At 46.4% G+C, this 15,829-nt stretch overlaps 1 protein-coding gene across 1 annotated transcript in view; it reads left to right on the top strand.

Annotated features, from left to right (window-relative positions):
• The window catches only part of vash2 (vasohibin 2), a 39,186-nt gene extending 23,357 nt beyond the window's left edge, over positions 1-15,829 (top strand). Inside the window, exons 6-7 of the mRNA XM_084150751.1 lie at positions 318-436; positions 15,537-15,829. Coding sequence (XP_084006877.1) covers positions 318-436; positions 15,537-15,606 — 189 coding nt within the window. The 3' untranslated portion in view covers positions 15,607-15,829. The remainder of the gene's footprint in view (positions 1-317; positions 437-15,536) is intronic.

Here is a 15,829-nt window from a genome sequence, read left to right on the forward strand (position 1 = left end):
CTGTTAGTCTCCTCTTCTCCCTACATTGACTCACAGATGACTCCTTTACACTCTCTGTCTCTGAGATCCAACTGTGTCTTTAAAAGTTAACTTCTTCGACTGCTCTTTTTATTGAAGTGGAACTTTTCATTTCCCCAGCCCCATAGCCTGCTGCAAATGGGCCCACTGAATGGTTAACATGTCTGCAACGCCTCCTCTGTAGCTTGCAGCTGTAAACAAAACCACTTAAATATCAGTGCAGTAAAGAAACTGCAGCTCAAACTGTCTCTTATCATTTAGATTCCATATCTAAGTCTTATTTTTTTGTTTTCTCTCAGATCCTGAAGTCGTCAAGTGCCCAGTCTCCCATCAAAGAACGGACCAGAGGCAAGTCTCTCTCCCCCCGACGCCGACAGAGCAGCCCCCAAAGACGCCACATCCACCGGAGAGACAAGTCGTAAGTATCCCTGGGAATCAACCTCAGGTTATTAGCATCACTGAGACAGAAGGTGGAATGGCCTTTCTTAGGTAGTTTTACATTGACATCTCAACACTTCCTAACAATTAGGAAGAGTTCACATCAGGTTACTTTTGAAGAAAATATCATTTGTTTAATGTTCAATGGTCACAAAACGTAAGGTTAGATTTCATCTACATACAACAGTTTTTCCTTAGAGATTTAATTAAAAGTTGGGCTGGTTTTAATTAAAAGTAATTTAATCTCATGCAGATCAGATTGGATATGCATGAGTGAGATGTATAGTTCATAGAAATCAACTGTTGATCATCCCAACTATAAAACCTCTCAATGCCCCATCTTGATTACTTGGCTAGACGCTATGATGTTAGAGAGAGATTCATTGGCTGTGTCTATGGAATGTTTTCCATCTTGTTTTTATATTAACGAGGGCATGGAACCCTGACACACTTTCTGAAGTTGCTGAACTTTAAGGAGTTAACAGAGTCTTACATGTTTTCTGTAGACTATTGCTGTTCTCTTATCCTGTCAACCCTCTTTCCCTGTCTTGCTTCCTGGCTAAGGATCCCAGTTCATGTAGAGTTCACAGTCTATCACATTCTTGTCAGCTCCAGTTAGAGGAAACTGTGAGGACTAAGCAGCAGGACTAGATCAGATACTGACATTAGCTAATCTGGGTGAATTTGGAGTATGGAGTTAACTGGCTTCAGTGTGTGCATAGGGGTGTGTGGGCGAGGGAGTGAATGTGTGCGATGTGCTTGCCTATGGTATGTAGCCTATGCGTGAGTGTACACCACAGTTTGTGTTGTGATGAAGGACCTAACTCAGTGGCTTGGCTGGGCTGAAGGTCCATTCGGACAGCACAGCAGTAGAATCACAGCCTGCTTGGCAGAGGGAGGGAGAAGCACTTGTTTTCTGCTGACAACAGCTGAAAGCCCCAGTCAGGCCAGCATAGTGTCTCTTATGGAAGGGAAGTGTTCACTCCTATTATCACTCACCAGCACACTGGGAGAATTCAGGAAGACCCTGCCCTGACAAAGAGGCTGCTGGGATACGTGCACTGTTGAGTGGAGTTGGAATATATTGCCCCTCCTCACGAACCACTGATACAGAGTCAGATCTTGTCTCATCCTCTATTGGTTAAGGTTAGGAATGGGGCTAGTGTAATGTGATCCTAGATCTGTGGTGAAGGGCAACTTCTACCTCAATCCTGTGCAGAAGGCATCCTGGGATTTATGCATGGACTCTCAGGTCACCTACCATAATTCCTCTGGGCTACGCTTAAGTCTGCTGTTGACTGAGCATGTCACACAGAGACAGAGTAACAGGACTTGAAGTGTTGTCAAGGGAGAGTTCCTCTGACAAGATAGAGGCTCGGAGAGAAACTCAGGACACGCAAGCACACACACATACACACACACACACACACACACACACACACACACACACACACACATACACAGTGCCCTGTTCCTATCTGGCAAGATGAGAGCCCTCTTTTCCCGTCCTCCTGGCCTGGTTTGGTCTCCTCTCAGCTGGCAGAGGGCAGGCTGAGTCTGTAATAGGATCTGGGGCTGACCCAGTGCAGCAGCTGCAGCGTCACTCAGGGAACACAGGCATGGAGAGGAGGATCCACATGCATGAGACAGATGCGTTCTGGTAATCCCCCCACTACAGACTGAGGAGATAGGCTTGATACTTGGTTTTTATCATAGCACCACTCTGCTTAGCAACCCAAATCCTAATGATGTAACCCAAGCCCCTGTTGGAATGGACACAGTGGAATGGCCAGGGGATTTCTGTCATGCCTGGATTATGGGTGTGTGTGTTGTGATTTGACATGATGGGAAACCTTTTATCCTTTGGCATCTGGTGCGTGTGTGCGTGTTTGTGTGTGCATGCGTGCTTTTGTACATTTATATGTGTGTATGTGTTTGTGAATGTGAGTCTGTGCGTGTGCGTAATCACCACTTAATGTGGCTCCTACACCATAGTAATTGAGACCAATGAAGTACATTGTCTATCCTGACAGACCAAAGGAGTGGGAGGAGGCTCTTCTAAGAGAACAACAGTGACATTTAAAGAGGGGCTGCAGGCCAAGGTCTACTTGTTCAGCACCACCCTCCAATCTGACAGAGTTATTTTAGGCCTGTTCGTAGACACCCACCTCTCTGCCTGTCGCCTCCTTTGAGATGTTAATTATTGAGGAAGAGAGTCTTTTCCACCCCCTGATACGTTCTTGTGTCCCATGTCTCACCATGTCGCCCCTAGGGAGCAGTGTTCCTCCTCTGTCACCAACATGTTCAATTATTCACCTCAAATCCAGAGGCAACCAACATAGTCTATCCGAGTCCCTGGCTATGTTATAGACATGTTTGTTCAGCCAGCGCCTCAGAAAATGTCATCAGCAGTCAGAGTTTATGTACAAAGAGTAGAGAGTAACTCTAACCGATCTCTGGAAGCCTGCTAATGCTCTCTCTCCATCCACTGCCTGCTCATCGAGCGATGCCGCTGGGAGATTTGTAGATATTGGGTTTGTTTAATGGGGCGAATACGTGCTGCCAAATAACATTTACTTGCGAAGACTGGATTTCTATTCCCACAGTGGTTTATGAACGTATTAAGTCTAATTGGTTAAATGGGGAATAAAAGCTATACTGAGAGCGTGATGTATCCATGAATAGCTTGGAAAATATCCTCTGTTGTGGATGAATGGCTCAGTAGATGTACCCATAGATGTGCTAGCACTGCCATTAACAAGACTGAATAAGTAGGTAAAGCACTCAATACAGTTATCCAGAGCTCTGCTCAGCAGGTGGTTTCAGCGCAGTGCGATCGTTCTCATGAACACAGAAATGTGAAGCTGAGATAGAAAGTCTGAAATTAACTTCACTTTATAGACAAAGCCTTTGCAGAAGATGCAGGTTGAAGACAGAGATGAAATAGTCTCCATGGAGATCTTCCTCTCAGGTAGAGGAAAGCAGAAGTCAGACATGGAGACAGAATGCCGCAGGGCAGCCCTCTACTCTACCACCCTGTGTCACTGTCATCTGGCTTTATCATAGCAGCCAGGCACATCGCTAGTAAACAATTAGAGGTTTAGCCCACTCGCCAAGAAACCTTCGCTTTTGAAGGAATTTTTTTTATGTTATCTAGAGTCTCTAGACCCACCAAATTTCTTAATATCAAATGCAAGGTAATTCTAATGGGCTACAATACTGCACCTGTTTCCGGAAAAGTGAAATATTCAATGAGGTTGTTGAGACAAGGACAGCCAAGAGTGGTCAGACCAGGGGTCTTGTCATTATCATTACCGTTCCTATCTCCTACTATCTATTTTTTTATTTTATTATTATTATTATTTATATTTTTTTGGGGGTAGATCAGCTTTAATACTGCAGATAGATTGTAACTTCCATCAATGTAATTGTCTGCATCACTTCCAATCCCCCATATGTTTTTTGTTCTCGCAAATATATATATACAGTGGGGAGAAGTATTTGATACACTGCCGATTTTGCAGGTTTTCCTACCTACAAAGCATGTAGAGGTCTGTAATTTTTATCATAGGTACACTTCAACTGTGAGAGATGGAATCTAAAACAAAAATCTAGAAAATCACATTGTATGATTTTTAAGTAATTAATTTGCATTTTATTGCATGACATAAGTATTTGATCACCTACCAACCAGTAAGAATTCTCACAGACCTGTTAGTTTTTCTTTAAGAAGCCTTCCTGTTCTCCACTCATTACCTGTATTAACTGCACCTGTTTGAACTCGTTACCTGTATAAAAGACACCTGTCCACACACTCAATCAAACAGACTCCAACCTCTCCACAATGGCCAAGACCAGAGAGCTGTGTAAGGACATCAGGGATAAAAATGTAGACCTGCACAAGGCTGGGATGGGCTACAGGACAATAGGCAAGCAGCTTGGTGAGAAGGCAACAACTGTTGGCGCAATTATTAGAAAATGGAAGAAGTTCAAGATGACGGTCAATCACCCTCGGTCTGGGGCTCCATGCAAGATCTCACCTCGTGGGGCATCTATGATCATGAGGAAGGTGAGGGATCAACCCAGAACTACATGGCAGGACCTGGTCAATGACCTGAAGAGAGCTGGGACCACAGTCTCAAAGAAAACCATTAAAATCCTGCAGCGCACGCAAGGTCCCCCTGCTCAAGCCAGCACATGTCCATGCCCGTCTGAAGTTTGCCAATGACCATCTGGATGATCCAGAGGAGGAATGGGAGAAGGTCATGTGGTCTGATAGAGCTTTTTGGTCTAAACTCCACTCGCCGTGTTTGGAGGAAGAAGAAGGATGAGTACAACTCCAAGAACACCATCCCAACCGTGAATGGAGGTGGAAACATCATTCTTTGGGGATGCTTTTCTGCAAAGGGGACAGGATGACTGCACCGTATTGAGGGGAGGATGGATGGGGCCATGTATCGCGAGATCTTGGCCAACAACCTCCTTCCCTCAGTAAGAGCATTGAAGATGGGTCGGGGCTGGGTCTTCCAGCATGACAACGACCCGAAACACACAGCCAGGGCAACTAAGGAGTGGCTCCGTAAGAAGCATCTCATGGTCCTGGAGTGGCCTAGCCAGTCTCCAGACCTGAACCCAATAGAAAATCTTTGGAGGGAGCTGAAAGTCCGTATTGCCCAGCGACAGCCCCGAAACCTGAAGGATGTGGAGAAGGTCTGTATGGAGGAGTGGGCCAAAATCCCTGCTGCAGTGAGTGCAAACCTGGTCAAGACCTACAGGAAACATATGATCTCTGTAATTGCAAACAAAGGTTTCTGTACCAAATATTAAGTTCTGGTTTTCTGATGTATCAAATACTTATGTCATGCAATAAAATGCAAATGAATTACTTAAAAATCATACAATGTGATTTTCTGGATTTTTGTTTTAGATTCAGTCTCTCACAGTTGAAGTGTACCTATGATAAAAATGACAGACCTCTACATGCTTTGTAAATAGGAAAACCTGCAAAATCGGCAGTGTATCAAATACTTGTTCTTCCCACTGTGTATATATATATATATATTTCCCTTTATTACCCTTCAACCTCACCACCCCTTCCCTAATTGGAGTAAACTAGTGAACAACAATGCTTAGGCCTCTACTTCCAGCTTATACATACTATATAAATTTTATGGACACAGTCAATTTTACAATAATTCTATTTTGTTTGTTTTATACTCCTGAACTTCCTCTACCCTCAACCTCTCCGATCATTTTCATGATGTCCATCCGGTTTGCTTCTGTATGCCATATCTTTCCAACTGTGCTCTTTCACAAAAGCTCTCAATAACCTATATACTTATTATGGACACAGCATGCTTACATTATTAGTTGTCTTGTTGTTATTAATTGTTATTAGTCCCATCCTTGACCTCCATTCAACACCATCCATCTATCTCCTAACACCATCCATATTGGATCTCTATTTGCCATATATATTTCAACTGTACTGTGATGTTTCACAAAAGTTCTGAACCTTTCTATTCTCATTGTTTCTACAGATTGTAAATTGAAAATATTTTTTTTTGCTAAAAGTATTATTATATTATTGATCGATTGACTATGACTTTTCAGATCACCCAGTAATGCTATCTGCAGGGTTAGCTCCAGGTAAATATTGCAATCCTTTAGCCATTCCTGGACCTGTGTCCAAAAACAAGCTACAAATGGACAGTACCAAAACAAATACCCTACTATCTTTCCTCTCTAGCTGTACATTGTAGAGGCAGCCTGTACTGTAGATCGGCTGGCTGTTGTCTGTTCTGGGGTGGGCTGGGCTGGGCTGGCTGTTGTCTGATCTGTAGTGGGCTGGATGTTGTCTATTCTGTAATGGGCTGGGCTGGCTGTTGTCTGATCTGTAGTGGGCTGGATGTTGTCTATTCTGTAGTGGGCTGGGCTGGCTGTTGTCTGATCTGTAGGGGGCTGGATGTTGTCTATTCTGTAATGGGCTGGGTGTTGTCTGTTCTGTAGTGGACTGGGCTGGCTGTCGTCTGATCTGTAGTGGGCTGGGTGTTGTCTATTCTGTAATGGGCTGGGTGTTGTCTGTTCTGTAGTGGGCTGGGCTGGCTGTTGTCTGATCTGTAGTGGGCTGGATGTTGTCTATTCTGTAGTGGGCTGGGCTGGCTGTTGTCTGATCTGGGGTGGGCTGGGCTGGCTGTTGTCTGATCTGTAGTGGGCTGGATGTTGTCTATTCTGTAGTGGGCTGGGCTGGCTGTTGTCTGATCTGTAGTGGGCTGGGTGTTGTCTATTCTGTAATGGGCTGGGTGTTGTCTGTTCTGTAGTGGACTGGGCTGGCTGTCGTCTGATCTGTAGTGGGCTGGAGTGGGCTGGCTGTTGTCTATTCTGTAGTGGGCTGGATGTTATCTATTCTGTAGTGGGCTGGGGTGGGCTGGCTATTATCTATTCTGTAGTGGGCTGGATGTTGTCTATTCTGTAGTGGGCTGGGCTGGCTGTTGTCTGTTCTGTAGTGGTCTGGGCTGGATGTTGTCTATTCTGTAGTGGGCTGGGTTGGGTTGGCTGTTATCTATTTTGTAGTGGGCTGGCTGTTGTCTGATCTGTAGTGGGCTGGCTGTTGTCTGATCTGTAGTGGGCTGGAGTGGGCTGGCTGTTATCTATTCTGTAGTGGGCTGGGGTCGGTTGGCTGTTATCTATTTTGTAGTGGGCTGGATGTTGTCTATTCTGTAGTGGGTTGGGATGGCTGTTGTCTATTCTGTAGTGGGCTGGGCTGGCTGTTGTCTATTCTGTAGTGGGCTGGCTGTTGTCTGTTCTGTAGTGGGCTGGATGTTGTCTATTCTGTAGTGGGCTGGGCTGGCTGTTTGATCTGTAGTGGGCTGGGTGTTGTCTATTCTGTAGTGGGCTGGGCTGGCTGTTTGATCTGTAGTGGGCTGGATGTTGTCTATTCTGTAGTGGGCTGGGCTGGCTGTTGTCTGATCTGTAGTGGGCTGGAGTGGGCTGGCTGTTGTCTATTCTGTAGTGGGCTGGGGTGGGCTGGCTGTTATCTATTCTGTGGTGGGCTGGATGTTGTCTATTCTGTAGTGGGCTGGGCTGGCTGTTGTCTGTTCTGTAGTGGTCATGGCTGGATGTTGTCTATTCTGTAGTGGACTGGGCTGGATGTTGTCTATTCTGTAGTGGGCTGAGCTGGCTGTCGTCTGATCTGTAGTGGGCTGGATGTTGTCTATTCTGTAGTGGGCTGGGGTGGGCTGGCTATTATCTATTCTGTAGTGGGCTGGATGTTGTCTATTCTGTAGTGGGATGGGCTGGCTGTTGTCTGTTCTGTAGTGGTCTGGGCTGGATGTTGTCTATACTGTAGTGGGCTGGAGTGGGCTGGCTGTTGTCTATTTTGTAGTGGGCTGGATGTTGTCTATTCTGTAGTGGGTTGGGATGGCTGTTGTCTATTCTGTAGTGGGCTGGGCTGGCTGTTGTCTATTCTGTAGTGGGCTGGGTGTTGTCTATTCTGTAGTGGGCTGGGTGTTGTATGTTCTGTAGTGGGCTGGATGTTGTCTATTCTGTAGTGGGCTGGGCTGGCTGTTGTCTATTCTGTAGTTGGCTGGAGTGGGCTGGCTGTTATCTATTCTGTAGTGGGCTGGATGTTGTCTATTCTGTAGTGGGCTGGGCTGGCTGTTGTCTGATCTGTAGTGGGCTGGAGTGGGCTGGCTGTTGTATATTCTGTAGTGGGCTGGGGTGGGCTGGCTGTTATCTATTCTGTGGTGGGCTGGATGTTGTCTATTCTGTAGTGGGCTGGGCTGGCTGTTGTCTGTTCTGTAGTGGTCATGGCTGGATGTTATCTATTCTGTAGTGGACTGGGCTGGATGTTGTCTATTCTGTAGTGGGCTGAGCTGGCTGTCGTCTGATCTGTAGTGGGCTGGAGTGGGCTGGCTGTTGTCTATTCTGTAGTGGGCTGGGGTGGGCTGGCTGTTATCTATTATGTGGTGGGCTGGATGTTGTCTGATCTGTAGTGGGCTGGCTGTTGTCTGATCTGTAGTGGGCTGGAGTGGGCTGGCTGTTATCTATTCTGTAGTGGGCTGGGGTCGGTTGGCTGTTATCTATTTTGTAGTGGGCTGGATGTTGTCTATTCTGTAGTGGGTTGGGATGTCTGTTGTCTATTCTGTAGTGGGCTGGGCTGGCTGTTGTCTATTCTGTAGTGGGCTGGCTGTTGTCTGTTCTGTAGTGGGCTGGATGTTGTCTATTCTGTAGTGGGCTGGGCTGGCTGTTTGATCTGTAGTGGGCTGGGTGTTGTCTATTCTGTAGAGTGCTGGGCTGGCTGTTTGATCTGTAGTGGGCTGGATGTTGTCTATTCTGTAGTGGGCTGGGCTGGCTGTTGTCTGATCTGTAGTGGGCTGGAGTGGGCTGGCTGTTGTCTATTCTGTAGTGGGCTGGGGTGGGCTGGCTGTTATCTATTCTATGGTGGGCTGGATGTTGTCTATTCTGTAGTGGGCTGGGCTGGCTGTTGTCTGTTCTGTAGTGGTCATGGCTGGATGTTGTCTATTCTGTAGTGGACTGGGCTGGATGTTGTCTATTCTGTAGTGGGCTGAGCTGGCTGTCGTCTGATCTGTAGTGGGCTGGATGTTGTCTATTCTGTAGTGGGCTGGGGTGGGCTGGCTATTATCTATTCTGTAGTGGGCTGGATGTTGTCTATTCTGTAGTGGGATGGGCTGGCTGTTGTCTGTTCTGTAGTGGTCTGGGCTGGATGTTGTCTATACTGTAGTGGGCTGGAGTGGGCTGGCTGTTGTCTATTTTGTAGTGGGCTGGATGTTGTCTATTCTGTAGTGGGTTGGGATGGCTGTTGTCTATTCTGTAGTGGGCTGGGCTGGCTGTTGTCTATTCTGTAGTGGGCTGGGTGTTGTCTATTCTGTAGTGGGCTGGGTGTTGTATGTTCTGTAGTGGGCTGGATGTTGTCTATTCTGTAGTGGGCTGGGCTGGCTGTTGTCTATTCTGTAGTTGGCTGGGTGTTGTCTATTCTGTAGTGGGCTGGGTGTTGTCTGTTCTGTAGTGGGCTGGTTGTTGTCTATTCTGTAGTGGGCTGGAGTGGGCTGGCTGTTATCTATTCTGTAGTGGGCTGGGGTGGGTTGGCTGTTATCTATTTTGTGGTGGGCTGGATGTTGTCTATTCTGTAGTGGGTTGGGATGGCTGTTGTCTATTCTGTAGTGGGCTGGGCTGGCTGTTGTCTATTCTGTAGTGGGATTGGTGTTGTCTGTTCTGTAGTGGGCTGGATGTTGTCTATTCTGTAGTGGGCTGGCTGTTTGATCTGTAGTGGGCTGGATGATGTCTATTCTGTAGTGGGCTGGGCTGGCTGTCGTCTGATCTGTAGTGGGCTGAAGTGGGCTGGCTGTTGTCTGATCTGTAGTGGGCTGGAGTGGGCTGGCTGTTATCTATTCTGTAGTGGGCTGGGGTGGGTTGGCTGTTATCTATTTTGTAGTGGGCTGGATGTTGTCTATTCTGTAGTGGGTTGGTATGGCTGTTGTCTATTCTGTAGTGGGCTGGGCTGGCTGTTGTCTATTCTGTAGTGGGCTGGGTGTTGTCTATTCTGTAGTGGGCTGGGCTGGCTGTCGTCTGATCTGTAGTGGGCTGGATGTTGTCTATTCTGTAGTGGGCTGGGTGTTGTTTGATCTGTAGTGGGCTGAAGTGGGCTGGCTGTTGTCTGATCTGTAGTGGGCTGGAGTGGGCTGGCTGTTATCTATTCTGTAGTGGGCTGGATGTTGTCTATTCTGTAGTGGGCTGGGCTGGCTGTTGTCTGATCTGTAGTGGGCTGGAGTGGGCTGGCTGTTGTATATTCTGTAGTGGGCTGGGGTGGGCTGGCTGTTATCTATTCTGTGGTGGGCTGGATGTTGTCTATTCTGTAGTGGGCTGGGCTGGCTGTTGTCTGTTCTGTAGTGGTCATGGCTGGATGTTATCTATTCTGTAGTGGACTGGGCTGGATGTTGTCTATTCTGTAGTGGGCTGAGCTGGCTGTCGTCTGATCTGTAGTGGGCTGGAGTGGGCTGGCTGTTGTCTATTCTGTAGTGGGCTGGGGTGGACTGGCTGTTATCTATTATGTGGTGGGCTGGATGTTGTCTATTCTGTAGTGGGCTGGAGTGGGCTGGCTGTTGTCTATTATGTAGTGGGCTGGGGTGGGCTGGCTGTTATCTATTCTGTGGTGGGCTGGCTGTTATCTATTCTGTAGTGAGCTGGCTGTTGTCTGTTCTGTAGTGGTCATGGCTGGATGTTGTCTATTCTGTAGTGGGCTGGGCTGGCTGTTGTCTATTCTGTAGTGGGCTGGGTGTTGTCAGTTCTGTAGTGGGCTGGGTGTTGTCTGTTCTGTAGTTGGCTGGATGTTGTCTATTTTGTAGTGGGCTGGGTGTTGTCTGTTCTGTAGTTGGCTGGGTGTTGTCTATTCTGTAGTGGGCTGGGTGTTGTCTGTTCTGTAGTTGGGTGGGTGTTGTCTATTCTGTAGTGGGCTGGATGTTGTCGATTCTGTAGTGGGCTGGGTGTTGTCTGTTCTGCAGTGGTCTGGATGTTGTCAATTCTGTAGTGGGCTGGGCTGGCTGTTTATTCTGTAGTGGGCTGGGTGTTGTCTATTCTGTAGTGGGCTGGGTGTTGTTTGTTCTGTAGTGGGCTGGGTGTTGTCTATTCTGTAGTGGGCTGGGTGTTGTCTGTTCTGTAGTTGGCTGGGTGTTGTCTATTCTGTAGTGGGCTGGATGTTGTCGATTCTGTAGTGGGCTGGGTGTTGTCTGTTCTGCAGTGGTCTGGATGTTGTCAATTCTGTAGTGGGCTGGGCTGGCTGTTTATTCTGTAGTGGGCTGGGTGTTGTCTATTCTGTAGTGGGCTGGGTGTTGTTTGTTCTGTAGTGGGCTGGGTGTTGTCTATTCTGTAGTTGGCTGGGTGTTGTCTATTCTGTAGTGGGCTGGGTGTTGTAAATTCTGTAGTGGGCTGGGCTGGGTGTTGTCTGTTCTGTAGTGGTCTGGGTGTTGTCTATTTTGTAGTGGGCTGGGCTGGGGTGGGCTGGCTGTTGACTGCTGTGTCTGTGCTCTGAGATTCTCCTCTTCAGAGCGCGGAGTCCAGGCCCACTCTCCTCTCCTCTCCTCTCCTCTCCTCTCCTCTCCTCTCCTCTCCTCTCCTCTCCTCTATTATTGTTTAACAAAGCTCTTTGTTCTACTTTGTGTAATCAGCTCTGAAACCCATGTATAGGCTGTAATCCCCACAGGGGCTCAATCATCACAGTTGTAATTGTTTTGATCAGCACTAAAACAGAAAGCCTACCCTCAGGTAATTTGTCCCCTCCCAGAGGACTTAGTGAAATCTGCAGGCTTTAGTCTGATGAATAGTTAAGCAGAGTGGTGTTTCTCTGTGTTGAGGAATGATGTTAATTCCGTGGCCTGTGGTGATGGATGGGCTGTTAACCAGGGCTGCTTGGAAGCCACTGTGTGGGAATGGTGTGGCTCAGAGAAAGTTGACGCCTGTCTGGCTGACTGATCGACTGACTGTGTGCGCTGGGTGTTGAAAGCCTGGGCTCTCTGTGCACCCCCTGTCCCTGGAAGACAGAATGCTATTGATCGGAGCAGCAGGGGAGGGAGTAGGTGTGCTGTCCAGGGTACTGAGGAAGTAGTCTTAGATAGATACAGTGGCTTGCGAAAGTATTCACCCCCCTTCACATTTTTCCTATTTTCTTGCCTTACAACCTGGAATTAAAATTGATTTTTTTGGGGTTTGTATCATTTGATTTATACAACATGCCTACCACTTTGAAGATGCAAAATACATTTTTTTGTGAAACAAACAAGAAATAAGACAAAAAAACAGAAACCTTGAGCGTGCATAACTATTCACCCCCCCCCCAAAGTCAATACTTTGTAGAGCCACCTTTTGCAGCAATTACAGCTGCAAGTCTCTTGGGGTATGTCTCTATAAGCTTGGCACATCTAGCCACTGCGATTGTTGCCCATTCTTCAAGGCAGAACTGCTCCAGCTCCTTCAAGTTGGATGGGTTCTACTGGTGTACAGCAATCTTTAAGTCATACCACAGATTCTCAATTGGATTGAGGTCTGGGCTTTGACTAGGCCATTCCAAGACATTTAAATGTTTCCACTCGAGTGTTGCTTTAGCAGGATGCTTAGGGTCATTTTCCTGCTGGAAGGTGAACCTCCGTCCCAGTCTCAAATCTCTGGAAGACTGAAACAGGTTTCCCTCAAGAATCTCCCTGTATTTAGTGCCATCCATCATTCCTTCAATTCTGACCAGTTTCCCAGTCCCTGCAGATGAAAAACATCCCCACAGCATGATGCAGCCACCACCATGCTTCACTGTGGGGATGGTGTTCTCGGGGTGATGAGAGGTGTTGAGTTTCCGCCAGACATAGCATTTTCCTTGATGGGCAAAAAGCTAAATTTTAGTCTCATCTGACCAGAGTACCTTCTTCCATATGTTTGGGGAGTCTCCCACATGCCTTTTGGTGAACACCAAATGTGTTTGCTTATTTTTTTCTTTAAGCAAAGGCTTTTTTCTGCCCACCCTTCCGTAAAGCCCAGCTCTGTGGAGTGTACAGCTTAAAGTGGTCCTATGGACAGATACTCCAATCTCCGCTGTGGAGCTTTGCAGCTCCTTCAGGGTTATCTTTGGTCTCTTTGTTGCCTCTCTGATTAATGCCCTCCTTTCCTGCTCCATGAGTTTTGGTGGGCGGCCCTCTCTTGGCAGGTTTGTTGTGGTGCCATATTCTTTCAATTTTGTAATAATGGATTTAATGGTGCTCCGTGGGATGTTCAAACTTTCTGATATTTTTTTATAACCCAACCCTGATCTGTTCTTCTCCACAACTTTGAGCTCCTTGGTCTTCATGGTGCCACTTTCTTGGTGGTGCCCCTTGCTTAGTGGTGTTGCAGACTCTGGGGCCTTTCAGAACAGGTGTAAATATAATGAGATCATGTGACATTTAGATTGCACACAGGTGGACTTTATTTAACTAATTATGTGAATTTTGAAGGTAATTGGTTGCAGCAGATCTTATTTAGGGGCTTCATAGCAAAGGGGGTGAATACATATGCACGCACCACTTTTCCGTTATTAATTTTTTTGCATTTTTTGAAACAACAAATTTTTTTCATTTCACTTCACCAATTTGGACTATTTTGGGTATGTCCATTACATGAAATCCAAATAAAAATCCATTTCAATTACAGGTTGTAATGCAACAAAATAGGAAAAATGCCAAGGGGGATGAATACTTTTGCAAGGCACTGTACACACATACCGGCATACACACACACACAAACTCATACACCGCCTGCATTGATGGACTGGTTTGACGTTGAAATGAGTTCTTGCTCTCGCTCTCTCTGGCTGGGGGGGATGGGAATCGATGGGAAAGGATACTAAGCAGGAAATGCACTCTGGGGGAGGGAATGGGGCGAGAGAAACACAGGCAAGAGGAGTGCCTTCAGGGCTTCAAGCCAAGCAGAGTATTGAACACAGAAGACATTAGAGGAGAAATAGGAAACCTTTGTTACTTTGGAGAGAACTTATTTATGAAGGTCTAACCCATAAGACTCTTTTTAGAAATACCTCTTCTCTTTGATCTCTGGGCTGAAATGTATTTTTGTCCTTGTCAGAGGGAAGGTGCTGTGTGGGTGGTTATTTAGGGCCTGAGAATCCAGGTTTGGTTGCGTAGTGTGTGTGTGTCTGTGTGTGCGTGTGCGTAAGCATGATTGCAGTGACAGGGGAAGTGCTATGCTGTGTGTTGGAGCAGTGCAGGGCTGAGCTGACAGGACACCACCACCACAGTGCAGGATTAAAAAGAGATGACTGGCTGACTGAGACTATCCTGCTGCTTCACACTTCAAACACTTCTCTTCTTTCTCTCTCCCTCTCTACTCTCTTTCTATCTGCCCCCTGCCTCTCTCTATTCCTCTGCTTCTTTTTCTATTGGCATCTGATGAGCTGTTTTACAAAACACTTTTTCTGTATCACTCACCTTCACTTCTGTGGGCGAAGCAATAGGTGTCAGATGGTACTGAAAGCCTGCCACCCTCAGGTCGGTGTAAGGTGTGTGCGTGTATGGGCATGTGTGTGTCAGAAAGTCCTGCGTCTTTGCTCTCCTCAGCACAAGGACAAGGTCACTATGCTGATGAGAACCTATGGGGAGCCAGTCTACGTGACCACACTCAATGAAACAGTACTACACCCAGACTGACACTAAAGGATGCCCCAGGCTTTACTGACACTCTGGGGGACTGACTCACTGGCTCTCTACATGAGCAAATGTCAAATATCCCTCATTCATCTTTAATCAATCAAATGTATTTTATAATGCCCTTTTTACATCAGCAGTTGTCACAAAGTGCTTTACAAATACCCAGCCTAAAACCACAAAGAGCAAGCAATGCAGATGTAGAAGCACAGTGGCTAGGAAAAACTCTTACCTCTGCTCTGTGTGTGAGGGAGGATCACAATAGGAAGTTATTGAGTGTGTCTGAGGTGTCCAATACTGTAATCACTTCAATAGGAAGTTATTGAGTGTGTCTGAGGTGTCCAATACTGTAATCACTTCAATAGGAAGTTATTGAGTGTGTCTGAGGTGTCCAATACTGTAATCACTTCAATAGGAAGTTATTGAGTGTGTCTGAGGTGTCCAATACTGTAATCACTTCAATAGGAAGTTATTGAGTGTGTCTGAGGTGTCCAATACTGTAATCACTTCAATAGGAAGTTATTGAGTGTGTCTTGAGGTGTTCAAAACTGTAATCACTTCAGTAGGAAGTTATTGAGTGTGTCTGAGGTGTTCAATAATGTAATCACTTCAATAGGAAATGATTGAGTGTGTCTGAGGGGTTCAATACTGTAATCACTTCAATAGGAAGTTATTGAGTGTGTCTGAGGTGTTCAATACTGTAATCACTTCAATAGGAAGTTATTGAGTGTGTCTGAGGTGTTCAGTACTGTAATCACTTCAATAGGAAGTTATTGAGTGTGTCTGAGGTGTTCAATACACTTCATCAGCTGAAGTGACTGGGTCTTGTCTTTTAGTGCTCTAAATGATGACACTACATTTGTCTTGTCTCTCTCTCTTTTTCAGACCTGCGGCTCTGGATCGAAAGCCTGCAGAACTCAGCACTTTGAACGACGGCTACCAGATCCGCATCTGAGACTCCCTGGAGTTAATTCTCCTGGTCTCCACTCTGACCCCCCAGTCCGCCTCACACACACCTCACACACCCTCAAATATATTTACCAGACATTGTGTATATCATAATTATAAAGTATTGGTAGGGTTTTGCCAGCCTCTTCTGAAGAGTGAAGATGACAACATTATGCTCAGTGCTAAACTGGAGTTTGACATCCAGTAGGAACAAATACATCAAATATATC

Source organism: Coregonus lavaretus (genome assembly GCF_964263955.1).
Source record: "Coregonus lavaretus genome assembly, chromosome: 33".
NCBI lineage: Eukaryota > Metazoa > Chordata > Actinopteri > Salmoniformes > Salmonidae > Coregonus > Coregonus lavaretus.